Raw genomic sequence first — 17,505 nt, forward strand, 5'->3', positions numbered from 1 at the left:
AAAACCGGAACGAATGACTGAAAAACGTCACTTCCGCTCGTACGTTCCCCTGACTTCCGGTTAACTTCCGCAGTTGCCCGTCTCTCCGTTTAGTTTCCCAAGATGAGGATCGTCACCTGGAATATAAACGGGATCCGGACTTTCAGAGGAGGAATCAAACAGGCCCTGGATGCTCTGGACGCAGACATCATCTGTGTGCAGGAGACTAAAGTCACAAGTAGGTGGTTAACCCGAGCGGAGAGGCGGCCGCCATGTAACGAACCACCACTCGTGTGCATGTGAGGAAAGTTGTGATGATAACACAGATCCCCCCTCCACTCCTCAGGAGACCTGCTGGATGAGAGAAGCGCCATCGTGGACGGATACAACTCGTATTTCAGCTACAGCCGAGGACGCAGCGGATATTCAGGTTAATTACAGAGTCATGAAAAAGCATTGATTCCCTCACAGTACTGTTAAATTGTCCCTGGTGTTGTAATGTGTTGTGGCAACTGACAGAGACGTCAGTGTGTAAAGAGAAGACTGTGTAAATTTGCAGTATTGTCAAAATTCTTGTTATACTTATACTATTGTTTGGGCAAATTGACATTGACAATGTTCCATTAATTTACTTTATTAATCTTGGAGTTAAGTAAATAATCTTTTAATAGTCCCACAATGGAGGAGAAATTTGCAATATTACAGCAGCAAGAGTTCAACATAAGCACCAGCAAGTAATATTAAGTAAGTGTGATGATAATAATACTTTAGTGAGAGGAAGATTAACAGTGTAAAATCAAGGACAATATATGCAGTGAGAACATACATAGTGAATGGATTGCAAATGAATTATTGTATTGCACAGACTCAATGAATATTGCAAAGTTAAGAGAGTTAAACCAGAGTTAGTCCATAATGCGTGCGTGTAGTTCTACTGGGAGCAGAGCTGGTTGTTCAGTTGACCTGCGATACCTTTCCTTCAGACACTGGATCAGTCTGTCAGACTGATCCAGTACTGACACCAGCCCATAACTGGGATGGTGTCCTGCAGGGGGTGGGACCGGTTGTTCACCAGAGAAGACAGCCATCATCCTCCACTGGGTCAAGGAGGTATCCCATGATCAAGCTGGCCCTCCTGTTGCTGCGTTATTAAAAAATATCAAAATAACATCAGAGTTTTCATCAAAGGTCAAATTCCAGTATACATTTTTCCAACTGTATTCACTGAGAACACAGTCTTATAAATTAAAACCTTATTATAATGTATGGTCTCTTATTTATTAGTCAGGTAGAATATCCCTGGAACCACTTGTCTAAAGTTGCTGCTGTAACATTACTGCACTGTGCAAACTAACTCGCTTCCCATTCCTGACGTGCACAGGCGTCGCCACTTACTGTAAGGACAGTGCCACTCCCTTCGCTGCTGAGGAGGGTCTCACCTGTCTGCTCACCAGCCACGAGGGGGCAGTGGGATGCTACGGGGACCACGCTGAGTTTTCAACCGAGGAGCTGCAGCTGTTGGACAATGAAGGACGAGCCATCATCACACAGCACCGAATCATGTAAGAGAGAATCAGTTTACTTTGAGGTTTCTGTGAGGTGTCTGTGTTTTTTCATAAAAGCAACTACCTATGCATCCCATCTTGTGTTTATATTTAGGGTTCTCTCATCTTATTTGGGGTATTTACTAATTTCAAAGGTGAAAGAAGCCAAATACTTCCAGCCATGTACCATTCAAAATAACAGATTAGTTCCCTTCTTTGTCATTTATCATGTTTAAATAAATCATTGGGGAGTTATAGACTTTTGGTTATAAAAAAAAAACTAACTTTCACCCTAGCAAATTTGGAAATGGGAGATTCTATAGTGATTCTACATTTTTCTGTCACAGTATGTAAGCTGTAGTGGACTATGCTCTTCTGTTTTAAGCCTTGTCCCCCCCCCCCCTCAGGTGTCAGGACAAAGTGCAAACTGTTACCATCATCAACGTGTACTGTCCGCGGGCTGATCCTGAAAAGCCGGAGCGAAAACTGTTCAAACTGCAGTTCTACAAGCTGCTCCAGTGTCGGGCTGAGGCTGTCCTGAAAGATGGCAGGTGAGTGCTGAGACCTGAAAAATTGCATGTGTATCCTTTTTCTACCACTTTTTGACTGTTGTGCATTTGAGCTTGAACAAAGCTTTCTTACTTTAATTTATCATGAAAATGTGACATTAACTTACTCTATTAATCTCTATTTATCATATTTTTTAAATGAAGGAAGAAACTGAAGTTTTTTTTTCTGCTGTTTTTTTTTCAGCCATGTGATTGTTTTAGGAGATGTAAATACATCTCACCGGCCGATAGACCACTGTGATCCCAGCGATGTTGTAAGTAAAAGTTAGAATGATGTCATATGAAGATTCATTTTTTTCAACCTCAAAATAGTTCCACATTTTGGGGGAAACACTTTCAGTATCTTATAAAGTTTGATTTGAAGATTAACAACTCTCTTGTGACTTCAAATTGATTATCAAATTATATCCAGCAGCTGATTAGCTCAGCATAAATACAGGAAATAGCTGGAGACAGTGGAGAAACTGAGACGAGAGCGATATCAGTCTGAGCAAGGAAACTAACTAAAGTGTTCCAAACATGTCAAACGATTCCTCTAATATAATAAAATGTAAATGTGTGTTTCATCATAATACAGCTAAATGTATTTTGTCCTTACCTAGGAGGATTTTGGTGAACATCCTGGCAGGAAATGGCTGAATGGTTTCCTGCACGGTGCCAAACATGAGGAAGACAGGAACGAGGAGGAACTCGATGAAGAATCTGAGGAAACTCCGAGAGATCCCGTCCACGGAGGAAAATTTGTGGATACGTTTCGCTATTTCCACCCAACTCGAACAAACGCCTTCACGTGCTGGTCCACACTCACTGGAGCGCGGCAGACCAACTATGGCACCCGCATCGATTATATATTCGCTGATTGCCAGCTCGCCATGGAGCAGTTTGTGACGGCGGACATCATGCCAGAGGTGGAGGGGTCCGACCACTGCCCTGTGTGGGGGCAACTGAGCTGCCCTCTCTTGTCCAACTCCAAGCCTCCTCCCCTTTGTACTCGCTACCTGCCGGAGTTTGCTGGCAAGCAGCAGAAACTCTCACGCTTCCTTGTCAAGGTCAATCCAAAGTCAGCTCAGTCTGAGCAGAGGGATGTTTTACCTGGATCTCAGGAGGAGGGGGAAAAGATGGAGAATTTAAACCCACTGGGAGCTGGAAATGTCTGTGGTAAAAAGCGGGGATTAACATCAGATTCTGTTGTCCCAAGAGGGAAGAAGACAAAGACAGTAAAGACTAATTCAAAGCCACAAGGCAGCCTCCTTTCCTTTTTCAAACCTAAACCCACAAATGTTGTTCCCCCTGCTGAAGCCCCTTTGAGACAGTGTGAAAAACCTCTCCGCCTGGATAACTCCTCAACACAAAACTCACAGAAAGAGTCCACAACGAGAGAACATGTTTCCTCAGTCACAGACAGAGTTCCTGAAGATACAGAGACTGTGAATAATCATTTCCCACAGACGTGCACCAGCAGCCCTGCAGAGAAATGTAACAATCAGGCGAAGACAAAACATTCAAGCACACAGCCCACTGTGGGACACTCGGGTGCCAACACAGGAGCATCATCTGTGTTTTGGAAGTCAGTTCTTCACGGACCACCTCCACCGCCCTCCTGTAAGGTCCACAGGGAACCCTGTGTGCTGCGTACTGTGAAGAAGGAGGGGCCTAACATGGGTAAACAGTTCTTTGTGTGTGCACGTCCTCAGGGCCATGCCTCCAATCAGGAGGCTCGATGTAATTTCTTTGCCTGGGTCGACAAGGGAAAGTAACGTGTTTACTGCAGGGAGCACAGATCATGTTTTCTGAAGTAAAACCTCTACCACAAGTAATTACTGAAAGATAAACCCACAGACTTCTCGTCCTTTCATAGATTTTAATCGTTGACAGTGTTTTTTTCTGAGCTAAATAATAAAAGACATTAGTTTTCTAGTATTTTGAGTTTGTATTTATTTATTCTCAGAGTTGAAACCATTTAATTATCTCTGACAAGTAGGTTATACATTTTCACCCGTGTTTGGTTTATATCTGAGCAAGAATATGAAAAAAACATCTAAAACACTTTGGGCCTATATAGAAATTATTGCTTTTAGTTGCAGATTAAGGAGTTGAACCAGTTATTATTTTTTTCACTTTCTTTACGATTTGCCTAAAGACTTAAACTAAAAAATCAAGGTAGTTTTAGTCTCCATCTTGTTAAGATGACAGAGATTCAATGAGGTACAAGCAAAGCTGACGGCTGTTTTGACGGCTTGAACAAACACAAAAACTCACCGAATCAGGCCTGGTGAAAATTTACGGATTCTGGAGTAATTGAAAATGATTAGTGTTGCTATATTAATTTACAACTTATTCTTCATTCTCCATTTAGGAGAAGGCTCCTTTGATGATGAGACTTCTGTCATTAAAGGAGCCTTCTTCATTTAGGAGAGCTGGACTCAAAGACACAACCAGCGCGCTTGATCCAGTAGAACATAGTCTAGGTTCCTCAGCATCAGAGATTTCCGACTCAGAATCAAGACCAATAATTAACTCCTCCCCTTCTTCATGCAGCATCTTTATGACCATTTCAACTGTAAGTCTGAAATTATTACGACCAGCAAAACTAACACTTTGAATAAGTTAACGTTTGTTCATAAAGTAAGAAAGGAAAAACCAAAATGATTTGTGGTTATTTAAAAACACAATATTTAAAGAATACTTAGAATATTAAACGATAAAAATACAATTACCTCATGCATGAAATAACACAGGAAATGAATACAGGTCATTATTAACCCATGTTGTGCATTTGATGGTTAGCGATACAAAAGAGAGGTTTACTCAAAAAAGTTAAGACATTTTTTACATAAGGATTTAGATGATCAAAAACAGCTTCATTGGGGATTACCTGACATACTGACTGATGAAATTCATTCACGGCAAAGATATAGAGCCGAAAAAATGAGCTGGTCCCTTTTGACCCATTTTGTGTATCAATGGGTTAAAGCTGTAAGAATTACACTTGTTTGTGACTTACTATTTAACTCCACATGGGAATAACATAAAGAACACTTCAAATGCTTTATTGAGAAAAGACTTCCATGTTATCGGTTCGCTTTAATGTCACAGTTTCCTTTGACGTCTCAGAATGCTGCAGTGATAGTGATAGCAGCACCCACGGCCAAAAGGAGGTTAGCCTCGTTTCACTACTTTCATTCAATTAACATTCAGTTTTCACTGTGTGTTCTACACTTGAAGGCGAGGACCGTAATGTGTGATTAGAGGGCGTGAAACAAGCGTTTTTAAGATGTCACGTTGGGCCCAAAGAACTTGTAAGGGACATTTTCCCGACTTCAAATGACACAGGATACTAGACAAATCAGTTGAGTTTCAGATTAGTGATTCGAATGTGCAGCCCTTCTTGTGCTCATTGCAATGAAACCGCCCCACATCATATACTGTAGCTTCTGATTGTCCAAGATGATCTGCACTGAGGATTGTGAACACTGCCCACTAGATGGAGATGACAGTGAACTGATGACACAAAGCTGAAGCACAGACAAGTAACTTTCCACAGCATCACATTTTATTGACACAACCAGCTGCACAGCCACAGAGTAACCACTGTCACGTAGGCCAGTTGGCAAGGTATTCTAATCTGGAGCAAGTTTTAATTTCTTTGGATTTATATTACATTTGAAAGACTGTTCAACTATTCCCCCCCCTCACAAAAGTACTGGCAGTGTCCAGTTGCAGTATTTTATAAAGTAACAGAGCCGAACACGTGGCCTGACCACTCTGGAGGAAAGGGAGGGGCTGGGTTTCTGACATGGCAGGAAATATCGTTTTTAACGCGCACAAATGACAACCTCCTTCCTTCCCTCATTTTTCTCAGTCGTTTCACAGTTGCAAAAACAACCCATGACTCTTTAAAAGACGTGTTCTGGACACGAATCTGCCAACAAACTTTTGACGTTAACCCCGCTAACTCTGTCAAGACCGAGGACATCCATCTTTCAGGCTGTCAGAGGGGTGAGTACAAGAAGAAACCCTGTGGGGCAGCACTCTGCATCTGTATTTGTGCCACAATACAATTCCCCACTCACACAGATACTGTCTTAAATTATTGTTTTACCTCTATTAATGTACTATACACTCACAGCTCATTGTTTACACTTAAACTATATATGTGTTCTGATTTGCAGTATGTGCTGCTACTGGCAGGTTTCATAGCACAGATGTGTGATTTTATAAAAGACTCACTGAAATGGAAGATCATCTTGGCTGGAGTTTGCTGGCATACCCTTTGGTATAAATATAAAGTGTTTGATTCAAGCGTTTGTCTGGATCCAAAATGTCTCCTTGTGAGCTGTATTTCCACATCTTGTATAACATGTGTTATGTTATACATAAGTTTGTTTAATTGTCCTAGACTTTCATTCAAATCAATGAAGTCATTTGAGGGCAACAGCAGCAGCAAAATCTCTTTATTCAAATTCATCCCGATCTGCAAGGACCTCAAATTGTTATGTTTTGCTAGACACCTTCTAAGCAGTCTGTGGATGTGACCCTTTGTTGTCATTTTGTTATAATGAATAAACAAAGTAAAAAAGATCTACCACCAGCGTGTACAATCCTTTATGTGAGATCGTGGAAACAGAGACACATTTCCAGTAATCATTTGTGTCGGGGGGGAGATAACGAACATGTGGGTGTTTCTCTGCTGAGCTAGCAAAGCCCTTATCTCCGTTACGTAGAATTTCCTCAACCACCTGAAATGTCACTGAGAAGTGGCTGACACTTGAGGTTTGACGCAGAATGTTTTTGGTGTCTGCAGGAAGCGTGATATACTGCACAACACCTCCTTATATGATGTTTAAATATGGAGGTGTCTGCTGTTAAAAACAATATTTAAACACCCTCCTGGACTTTCAAGGATCTTTTCCATGGGTCACATGTGTTGCATGAAATGGCCACTTCTGCTGCTACGCGTCAGCTCGGCTTTGTTTTGGATCAAGCACATGGTAACTTGTGAGCACGCACCATGTTTCCACTCCTGAGCACAATCACATGTTGGCAATCTTAAAAAAGCACTTATCTCCTAAGCTAATTACCATCACTGTGACTTCCAGCAGGATGCAAACTGTCAGTGAGTGTCCGCCCATGGTGAGACAAAAGCCCACCTTGCTGGTGACCCATTCTAGCTCTTCTTTCTGCTCCCATAGTCTGCAGTGACATGGTAATCAGTCTCCAGTATGATAAGTTCATGTAAATGTGCAGAGTTCCTGGGTTTACCTGTAGCCTCGGACTACTAACTGTCTCGGGAAACCAGTAAAGAATGAATTCCCTTTGTTTGGGCTCCAGTGTTGACACCTTCCCAGTGCAGACACCTGGTGAGCGGAACCCTGCAGCGTCTATGTCACTGGAACTACCTGTAACTGGTTAAACAAAGGGTTAAGTATGGGTGTTCCCATTTCCCTCTTACTCCCTCCCAGCCTCTAATCTCTCTCACTCTCTCCACTCCTCACTACCAAGGAGCTTTGAAGAGACTCCCTAAGCTGGACAAGAACATTGGAGGCTGAAAACTGAGCCAAATTTAAACCAGGAATTATTCTTTCAATATCCAGAAAAGGCAGCTGGGCTAAGGGTGAGTCAGTCAGATGTGTGTGTGAGTGTGTCTTTGAGTTTCATATTCTGTAGAAGGAAAGGGAAGGGCTAACTGTCAATAGTAAGCTGGTCTTGCATCAGACAAGAAAGCATGTGGCGTTCAGGGCTGGATAGTAAGGCTGCATTAATCTCCTATATGTGTTGTTCATTGACAAGATTAGTCTAATGGTTGTTTCAGGATAACACAACTTTTTAACTACAATACATTGAGCACATTGGAAGCTGCATCAGGGAAGGTTGTTGGGGTAAAAAGAAAAAGGCTGTATAAACTGATGGAAAACACAAGAGTGCTTTTGGGGTTTTATTCCTTCTTTGTTTCCACTGAGCGATACCCCGTGGCCAATGAGTTGTCTAACGTGGAACAAGTTTTCAGTTAACTTGGTTTGTCAAGTTTCTCCGGCTTCACCCTCCCCATTTAAAATGCATAGCAGCAGGCCCTGTTGTAAAACATCTGCCTCCTCCAATGTGAGCGTTGAGTGGTTTTTGTGAAACTTAAAGTGGAACACGTTGCTGACATTTAGTCAGAATTCTTGTTGCATGAGTGTGTTGGCCACGAGCCATGGGAAAGTCATTACGTTAGTAGCTGAAGAAAGTTAGTCTAACCAAACTTGACCTGAGGCCAGTATGCAGGCAAAGGACGACTCTGTATTTAGACAAAATAGCACCATGTACACAGGAAGCCTTTGTTTGTTTCTGTGGACCACTGCTATCAAGCACAACGTTGAAGGGATTGTTCAGCGACAAGGGTAGGAAAGGGGGGGAAATTCCAGATTTGTGAAAAACTTTTTAGGAATGTCACAACGACTCTGTCTTTCGGGGTCAGATGTGAAAATCCTGAGGACACTTGGAGAAGGGAAGTCTCCCATGACCCCTATGGCAGGAGCGCAGACCTACGCTCATTCCCAGAGCACATCCAATGCCAGCTTTGTGTGGCCCACAGTAGATTAGAGCAACATAAGTCCTCTGACAACATTTGTTACTTTAAGCCCTTAATATCACACAAGCTTTAAACTGACACGGCTAACGTGTCAAATTTCCTCTCAGATTAATTTTTCTAGTCCAAAAGTCCTTTTTTTTTCATCCTCACATCCGAGAAGGAGTAGAAGTCCAACTTGTACCCGTGGCAAAGGAGTTCGCCAAAAGAAGAAAACATCATAAATCCGAGATTCATGTTGTCTTTGGCGAGTGGGAGAAATTACAGTGGTGTGTCTCCAGTCTTTATAGGCCTGCCATTTTGAAGCTACAAAGCACTTTCTGTATTGTAGGCTACTCGTCGTATTCAAAGTTTCTTGAGTGCTGTGGCTTTCCTCAAACAGGCTTTGTTTACCTTAAAATGGCTGAGGAGTTTTAAATACCTTTGCCAGTCACTTAAATAAATCCATATTTATCGTGCCGGAGACCAGAGCCCGTCCTGAGTGAGATCTTTTGTTGTTAAGAATTCAGAAAAGGTTTATTTTTTCCCACAAATAATGGAAGGTGTGTCAGATCTCTGCTTTCTAGGTGCGCAGTGGATTTTGATAACCAACTATTCTGCAAATTAAAAAGTTGTTGTCTCTTTCTTCCAGAAAATTTTAAAGAGAAATCTTGAGTCAAGCAAACGTGAATCTTTAAAGTCCCTTAAGCAACAACCTCAGTTACAACCAAAACAATGGAACTCCAGAAGATGAATGGACACAGCAAGGATGAAGGGTAAGACTCATAAACAAACTGGATAGATCATCTCACAGTTAATGTGTCGTGACCTAATAATATATATTTATATACATATTGTTTTTCCTTGTATAGGTTTGATGGGCTGGACGTCATGGCTGAACACGAGGAGTTTCTCCCTCATAAAACTGGTGCTAAGAAAGAAATGCACTTTACAGATGTGAGTGATTTTCACTGTGTGTGTGTGTGTGTGTACGCCCAGCGGCTGTATGAAAACCAACTCTACCTTGTTTAAAAAGGTAAACAGACACTTATTGACCCAAATGCAAACACTCATGAAAGATACAAATACTCAGGTGTCCCCATATTCATTAAGATTGAGTTTAAAATGTTGATTACCTGAGCATACTGTTTATGTCGTATGTAGTACTCCTTAAATAATAACCACAACACATTCTTTCTAGCCTCAGAAGGTCTTGAAATAGAGAAAATACGCAGCCATCACGAGACAAAGCGTATTTTATGTTCAGTTATCTTGAGATTCCATGAAAAATATCTGACCCTTACTAGGTTGTTTGTTTATAGCTCGTTGTGATCTGTGATCTTTGACCCGCATTTGAAAGTTGATTTAAAGGAGGGAGAATTGTGGTGGGGGGTACTCGAGTGGGAAGGGGGGGGGGGGGGGGGGGGGGGTTCAGGTGTGAGTAAATGGTTTACGAGGCTCACAGGTCAGTTAGAGATAGAGGCACTCCCAACTTTGCAGAATTTAGCTCACGGCCACAGGGACTTCAGGACAAATCCGACTGGGCTGGTGTACCGTCATAAATAAATCCATAAAGTTTTAACCAACCATGTCTGTCTCTTTACTGGCCCTCTGTTACAAGGCTGTGTTCACTGGCCAACTACAACTAAGTTACTTCACGTGAAGTTACTTAAAGTTAATCACGGCCACACACCTCATGTCCTCATCTATCAGAAGATGTTTCTTTGCTGTGATCCTTGTGCTGTTGTGTGATTTTGATTTTGATCTTCTTTTTTTTCTCGCTGCAGTTCGAGGGAAAGACTTCATTCGGCATGTCCGTCTTTAATCTCAGTAACTCCATAATGGGCAGTGGAATTCTTGGATTGGCTTTTGCAATGTCCAACACTGGAATCATTCTTTTTTTGTGAGTATGAAGCCAAACACACAAACTGTATGTCTGACTGTTTATACGTGTGTTTACATATTTGTCTATCCATGTATATGCATGCATTTGCCCACTGCATTCTTAAAATACTCTTGTCCAAAGAGGATATTGTAGTGAACTATATTCAGCTTCTACCTGTGACTTATATTTAGTATTTGGGTTAAGCCAGATGCTCCTTGAGGTTGTAAGAATAAAGTATGGCTTTTAGATGTGTGTTCAACACAGTGAAGATGTGTGCAAGTTATTTTGCCCTTTTCTTAATGTTTCTGTAAGCATTTTATCTTTTATTTCAAGATGTGATAATATTGCATTACATTTTTTTGCAAAGTTAATTATTTTTTGTGTATGTTTTATTTATTTTGTTGTTACTGGTGTTTTACCTTCAGTTAGATATTTGATTTCAGGTTATAATTAGGAATAGGTCAAAGTTTGTGTTGTTGGATGCAGTGTGGATGCAGTCAGGGGAGGGTCCTTATAAGGCTAGAAGCAGGGCCACAGGGGTGTGTGTGTCATCTGTGTGTTTGTGTTAGGACAGGTATGAGTGGTGGCAGGGGCCTGAGCTCTGCGCAGGAATACGTTTGTGTGTCCCTGTGTGGCCTGTGTGGGTGTAAATGTGCGCATGCAACTGCTACTGCGCAAAGCCTGATCTGTCACATTGTACCATTTGAGCTCATGCACACGCAACTTCTCTAAATCAGATTTGAGCTGTTAAATTTAGACCTTAGTGAACAGATCCAAGGCCCGCCTGCTTGGATCAGCAGGCGGGGGGGGGGGGGGCTCTTAAAGCCAAACTCTCTTGTGATGGTGGAAAGGATCATCGACTAAAGATGATTCCCACTGATTGAATATTAACAGAATTATCTTTTACCATTGTCTTTGAATATACAAATTTACTCCCCTCTCTGGTGTCTTCACAGAATCCTGTTGATGTCCATTGCCATTCTTTCTGCGTATTCCATCCATCTCCTGCTGAAATGTGCTGGAGTCGTCGGTGAGCCAGAGCTACGCCCACTTAGCATACAAGGCCACAGGATTGAATTCTGTGTTCAAAACTTATCACACACAAATATAATGTTCATGTGCTTTCAGGGATCCGGGCGTATGAACAGCTGGGGAATCGGGCGTTTGGCTCCGTGGGAAAAATAGTGGCTGCGTGCATTATAACAATACACAACATCGGAGGTACAATGTCTCTTTATGAAATCTTTTTGTGTTATTTATTTAAACCTGACACCACCAGATCAACACACCATAGTAAATGACCAAATAAACTTATTTCAATTTCCTTTTAGCAATGTCCAGCTATCTCTTCATCGTCAAGTCTGAGCTCCCTCTGGTTATTCAAGCTTTTCTTGGAACTAATGTAAACACCGGGTGAGTGGAGAAGGATTACTCTGATTTATTTATATACCTCAGTAGACTCACGTTTTAGTTTTTCTGCAGAACTGATTTTGTTGTCTGTTTGTCTGACTGTTTCTTAGAGAGTGGTTCATGAATGGAAACTACCTGATCATCATTGTTAGCGTTTCCATCATTCTTCCTCTAGCACTCATGAAACAACTTGGTATGTTTTTCATCCTGTTGTCACATTTTCTTTAGTTTATCACCTTTATTTTCTCATATATTTCACATCTCTCTGCCTGTTTTGTATGATGTGTTTACTCTCATATTCTGAATTCAAAGTATCATCTCTTCAAGTATTTCTCCTCAGTTTGTGACTGAATCTTTTTCTATTCCAGGTTACCTGGGCTACACCAGTGGCCTCTCCCTCACTTGCATGGTGTTCTTCCTCATTTCGGTGAGTCGGCAAAAAGCCAAATAAAGATTTCAAACAATATCTTCAGCTGTTCCTCTGTTTAACGTTTTATCTCGGATTGCTGTCAATCCCCAGGTTATCTACAAGAAATTCAATATTGATTGTCCGCTGGAGGGAGAGGATCATCCTAATGTGACGGTTTTTGCTGACGACCACGTTGCCATGAATGAGACGAGCGACTTATGTGAAGCCAAGATGTTTACCGTCAACTCACAGGTTTGAGGAATATCATTTACACATCGCCAAGTCTCCGCTGTATATCGATTTCCTGGCGAGCGCAGTGAAGCGTGTTATGTCAACGGCGTCAGGGCGTGTTATGTCAACAGCTGTATTGATTATAGGTAAACTATTGGCTGTGTATTACTCACCATTTGTTGTTCTCTGCTTTTAGACCGCGTACACAATCCCAATCCTGGCCTTTGCTTTTGTCTGTCACCCCGAGGTGTTACCGATCTACACCGAACTGCGAGAGTAAGTCAGAAAGCATCGTCTTTCCTTTAAACATGTGGGAGAAGAGAGCCAAGCTAAAAGGTTTTAACAAAACTATTTTTATGTTGCAGTGCCACCAAGAAACGTATGCAGGGTGTCGCCAACATTTCCATCTTGGCCATGTTTCTCATGTACCTGCTGACGGCTCTTTTTGGATACCTCACCTTCTATGGTAAGACACTCAAAGGTCACTCTGTTCTGATGTGGTGATTGGCAACATTTCAAATGAATGGCCCACTTGTGCCCAGTGCTCATGTGCATTTTCCGATGTTGTGAAAGAGGGTCTATACCAGGTGAGATACTGTATATCAAGCAGTGTGTGTGTCTCTGTTTGTGTGTACAGGTGCTGTGGAGTCCGAGCTGCTCCACACCTACAGTCGCTTGGGCTTCAAGGACGTCCTGATCCTCTGCGTGCGTCTCGCGGTGCTCGTGGCCGTCACGCTCACCGTCCCCGTGGTTCTGTTTCCGGTGAGACATTCATCATATTAGAAAAGAAAGAAGTAATGTTTACTTTACACATTTCATAAAAAGAAAGGGTTGACCCCAATAAATATCTTTTAATTGTAAAATATACTTTTTAGAATTGTATTTACTAAGAATAGATAAATGCAGTTTGAATGACATTATGGAGGTTTATTAAAATCATTATTGTGAAAGTGATGACCCCTAGTGGTTAAAGAATTGTGAATCCATTCTAATAAGCCACATTTTTTATTGGCAGATAGGCCGGAGACCAGTTTATGACTTGAGGCTTTTCTTTTTTAAGCACGTCACCTCCTACCAAGGTTGTCCAAGAACATCCTGAACTCTCAGCTGGAACATTGAGAGTTCATGAGGCTTCTAATGTCGCCTCTTTACCACATTAGTGGAGCTGCAGCAGGGATCCATGCAAATACACAGTCTGAGAGAGTAAGAATAGAGTTATTGTCAAGGTTCTGAAAATAACTCAGTTTCAGAGCAAAACTTCTCAAAGCAGCTGTTTCTGTTTCAGCACTGTGGTCAGTGTGTGAAGCCTTTTCAGACTTCAGAGTCATCTACGGATGCTGAAAGGGATCAGTCTTTTAAATGGCTGGAAAGCATCCAGAATAAAAGAGATTATTAAAAATGCAGCGTCAATCAGCAAACAATCCATAGTTATATCTTGTTATTACTTGTTTACAGGCAAACTGATGCCATGCGTCATCCAGCTGTTGGCAACTTTCGTATGTCAATGTTGTAAAAGGCTATGAAAACCTCAATAAGAGGTCGGAATACTCCTCTCGACCTAATTCCATAATTGCTTATTCCGACTCTGACCTTATTCCTGTTAAGGTTATCAGAACATGCTGTTTGCATGGCAGTGCCTTATCCAGATTATTGTCTTAATCGATTAATGTACAGAATATCAGGGGTTTTCCCCAAAAGTGAAACTACTCCTTTAATACTGTATTTCTGTTTAGAGTGTGAACACCTGCTGTTGCTCTGTAAACTGAAACTGTCAAGTATGTCGCACTTCTGGTATTGTACGTCTTGTAACAACAAATATTTATGCCCTCAAGGGGCTCGCTAAAATTTCAGCTAGCTGGAAGACGGAGTTACTGTAGACGCGTAGCGCCAAATGAACAGTGGCAAAGCTCTGTTACCTGTGTTGATAAAACCAGATGACCTTTATTTTTATCAGTCTTAGTACTTGTTATCTTGCTTGTAAAAGGGAAACATGTTTTCCTTCCTTCCTTCTGCAGATCCGCAGGGCTCTACTCCAGATCTTGTTCCCTGACAAGCCTTTCCACTGGGCCAGACACATAGCCATCGCATTCTGTCTCATCTTCGTGGTCAACCTGCTCGTTATCTTCGTGCCCTCTATCCGCGACATCTTTGGCATCATCGGTATGTTTACACGGGAAGAAATATTGTTTAGTCTGGGCTTCAGTACGGTGTTTTTGTATTGACTGCATCATCTGGAAGACGTGTAATCACTTTCTGTGTGCCGCTTTAACTTCTCCGTTCTCCACCTCCATCTACAGGAGCCACATCTGCTCCCACCCTCATCTTCATCCTACCTGGCATCTTCTATGTCCGGATTGTTCCTGAAGAACAGGAGCCTTTACTGTCCAGACCTAAGATTCAGGTACAAGTTGATTCCTTCAGCTATATATATGAAATTAAATGAATCTTCTCTTGTGTAGCCCTTCCTTGGCCTCATCACCACGAGATCCAAAGCACTGGGTTCTTTTGTTTCTAAACCAATCTCTGTAATACACATCATTTATGATATGTACTGTTTTCAACCTGCTTAAAAATAACTTATAAATAGTGGTGTTTACCCTTGTGATACTAGCAATGAATACCTAAGCATTCAATCTTATTCATTGACACCAACAAAGATGAAATTAAATGATTTATTAAACAACAATTTTATTAAATGATTAAGTCACCTTCAGGACAACCCCTAACTGCAGGGGGTGTTGTTTAAATATAGATAACAGAAAACAAATGTACAGCACTTTGCCAATGCTATTTATGTCTAAGATAAGACTTTAACCGGACATATACTAAATGTGCTCAGGTACAAAGTAGAATAAAGCAACAGCAATTAATTCAAACACAGTCGGAATGAAACCACACACACAGTTTAGCTCATGTGGGTTAGGGGAGAGAGACGTCTGAAGTTAGTGAACTTACAGAACGAGTAGAGTCCTCACTCCTGGAGGCCATGACAGTCAGCTACTCACTCAGCATCAAATCTTCCTCCTCCTCCTCCTTCTCCTCCTCCTCCTCCTTCGGGGGACGGCTGGTCTCTCTTGAAGCCAGAGGTGCAAACAATGCTGTTCCGGTCACGTGGTGCGCTACCTTGTGCCCCCATGCGGCTCCCTCGGCCGGTTTTTTTTTTTTGCGAACTAGCTTAGCATTAGCTGAATGCTAACACTCGGCCACACACTAACACTCTTCCCGACAAACACTTTAGGTTCACCTGTTACTGGTGACTTCACATTTTGTAGCTATGAGCCACATTAGGAGAAACGCACGCTGCCTCCCGCGTTGTGTCATCCAATCGTTCGGACCTGCGCTCTCCTCTAGTCCCGCCCCCCGCCCCCTTTTGACCAATCAAAACCTCGATGTCTCTCCACACTGACAAATCAGGGGCAGATAATACAGGAAGTGACACCTGAAATGATCAGGATGGTTTTGCCCCACATGTTAGGTGATGAACCAAAACAAATAATATGGAGTTTAAACATCTTAAAAGGACAAACTGTACAAACACTGCATTGCTATATTATTTTACATGTTGTTGACACAGATGTTGTTGTGTTTCCTTTCCACCTCTGCAGGCTGCATGCTTCGCTGCCCTGGGATTCATCTTCATGATCATGAGTTTGTCGTTCATCATCACCGACTGGGTGACCGGGGAGTCCAGAAGCGGAGGTGGACACTAGCTGCCACTACCGAACAGCGACACCATGAAAACAATGCAACCAAAGCTCCCCGTCATTAAATTACCCCCTAATCTGCCGAGCTGGACGGTTCGGCTGGAAAGATATGTGAAGGGCCTTCCACCACAACACCCCCCCCCAAAAAAAGAAAAGAGAAATTCAAAAGTGATGGGGCCGACCAAAGGTCAAAAGGACAAAAGGTCCTGTAACGGAGGAGAGAACAAAGATGCATGAGAATACTAAGAAATATGTTCTGACTTATTGAAACCTGTGTCACAGGCTGCAGCAGGGAGGTGTAGAAATGAATAGGAACGGAGTATTCCAAGTTACAGTATCAAGGATGAATGGGAACAGCGTGACTCAAATGGAAATCCTATTTTAGAGGATGGATGTGTAGAGTGTCCTGGAATAACTCAGTCACTGCCAAGCTCCTCACGATCTCCGAGTGTACACGACAGAAATGTGATGATGAGCGTTTGCTTTTTATAAAAGAAAATTACTGTCAGTTGCGATTTTGTAATATATTAGAGACACGTGTCAAAAATCTAAAAATTCTCTCAACGTGACAGATTCAGCTCAGCGCGACGAGCGAGGGGTCAGTCTGCAGATCCCTGACCTCTCCAATCTGTCAAACTTCACTGACTTGTACATGGAAATGAATGAATGTGTTTTAATATGATCATTTGTTAATATAATTCTGACAGTTAGACACGAGGTTATCATCGTCACAGATGAGGCTGACGTGACCTTTCATATGTTGCAGCTTCTGGGGGTTTTGCTGCTATAATCATGAAGGTCAAACGTACAGTTACTGACAAATCACACACAGAGACAGACAAAGAGAGGAGGTTTGCACAATATCAAGTTTATCCATGTCGCTGAAGACGTCATAGCTGCAAACCAAAGAATTTATTTATTGTGTCATATTGAGATGGGTTTCAACACATTCTTTTTTAAAACAAAATCATGTTCAGCAAAGTCCAGTTATCGAATAAATGTAAAAAAAAAAAAATCCGGGTTTAGAAACGCGGTTTTTTCTTTCACGGAATTAAGTTAAAAATAAAATAACTTTTTTCAAAAATTGCCATTCCGCCTGTACATTTTTAAATAAATTTGAATGTTGTTATCTGTCAATAAAAATATGTCTCTCATTTGTACATGCACGGAGTTGAAGTCATCTTTTGTGTGCGTGTGTGTGTGTGTGTGTGCGTGCGCGTGCGTGTG

The 17,505-nt window shown here is 41.8% G+C and overlaps 2 protein-coding genes and 1 long non-coding RNA gene across 5 annotated transcripts; 2 read left to right on the forward strand and 1 right to left on the reverse strand.

Annotated features, from left to right (window-relative positions):
• The first annotated feature begins 59 nt into the window (after positions 1–59).
• Positions 60–4,012, forward strand: apex2 (APEX nuclease (apurinic/apyrimidinic endonuclease) 2). The gene is made up of 6 exons (XM_062392814.1): positions 60–217; positions 326–409; positions 1,361–1,541; positions 1,931–2,074; positions 2,277–2,346; positions 2,695–4,012. Exons 1-6 carry the CDS (start codon positions 103–105, stop codon positions 3,847–3,849), a joined length of 1,749 nt encoding a protein of 582 aa, XP_062248798.1. The 5' UTR covers positions 60–102; the 3' UTR covers positions 3,850–4,012.
• LOC133957306 (uncharacterized) lies at positions 777–2,757 on the reverse strand. Its single transcript, XR_009921207.1, has 3 exons — positions 2,691–2,757; positions 1,375–1,494; positions 777–1,120 (listed from the first exon to the last, which is right to left on the reverse strand). It is a non-coding gene; the product is annotated as an uncharacterized LOC133957306 (long non-coding RNA).
• A 1,911-nt stretch (positions 4,013–5,923) lies between the features above and the next one.
• LOC133956455 (sodium-coupled neutral amino acid transporter 3-like) lies at positions 5,924–17,438 on the forward strand. Of its 3 annotated transcripts, XM_062391507.1 has the most exons (17): positions 5,924–6,091; positions 7,595–7,706; positions 9,292–9,415; positions 9,512–9,596; positions 10,427–10,542; positions 11,481–11,554; positions 11,653–11,745; positions 11,856–11,937; positions 12,045–12,127; positions 12,303–12,361; positions 12,455–12,595; positions 12,771–12,850; positions 12,940–13,040; positions 13,212–13,336; positions 14,590–14,734; positions 14,872–14,975; positions 16,180–17,438. In XM_062391507.1, exons 3-17 carry the CDS (start codon positions 9,375–9,377, stop codon positions 16,282–16,284), a joined length of 1,434 nt encoding a protein of 477 aa, XP_062247491.1. In that variant the 5' UTR covers positions 5,924–6,091; positions 7,595–7,706; positions 9,292–9,374; the 3' UTR covers positions 16,285–17,438. The 3 variants fall into 3 exon arrangements, with proteins under 3 accessions (XP_062247491.1, XP_062247492.1, XP_062247490.1); XM_062391508.1 differs by lacking the exon at positions 7,595–7,706; XM_062391506.1 differs by lacking the exon at positions 5,924–6,091 and having other exon boundaries at positions 7,566–7,706.
• Positions 17,439–17,505: the final 67 nt, after the last annotated feature.

The sequence above is a fragment of the Platichthys flesus genome, chromosome 7 (genome assembly GCF_949316205.1).
Source record: "Platichthys flesus chromosome 7, fPlaFle2.1, whole genome shotgun sequence".
Lineage (NCBI taxonomy): Eukaryota > Metazoa > Chordata > Actinopteri > Pleuronectiformes > Pleuronectidae > Platichthys > Platichthys flesus.

Coding starts and splice junctions, on each gene's coding strand:
- apex2 (XM_062392814.1), top strand. CDS start 103: ATGAGGATCGTCACCTGGAATATAAACGGGATCCGGACTTTCAGAGGA. Junction 218..325: donor GCAGGAGACTAAAGTCACAA/GTAGGTGGTTAA, acceptor TCCACTCCTCAG/GAGACCTGCTGGATGAGAGA. Junction 2,075..2,276: donor GCTGTCCTGAAAGATGGCAG/GTGAGTGCTGAG, acceptor TTTTTTTTTCAG/CCATGTGATTGTTTTAGGAG.
- LOC133956455 (XM_062391507.1), top strand. CDS start 9,375: ATGGAACTCCAGAAGATGAATGGACACAGCAAGGATGAAGG. Junction 11,746..11,855: donor AACAATACACAACATCGGAG/GTACAATGTCTC, acceptor ATTTCCTTTTAG/CAATGTCCAGCTATCTCTTC. Junction 11,938..12,044: donor GGAACTAATGTAAACACCGG/GTGAGTGGAGAA, acceptor ACTGTTTCTTAG/AGAGTGGTTCATGAATGGAA.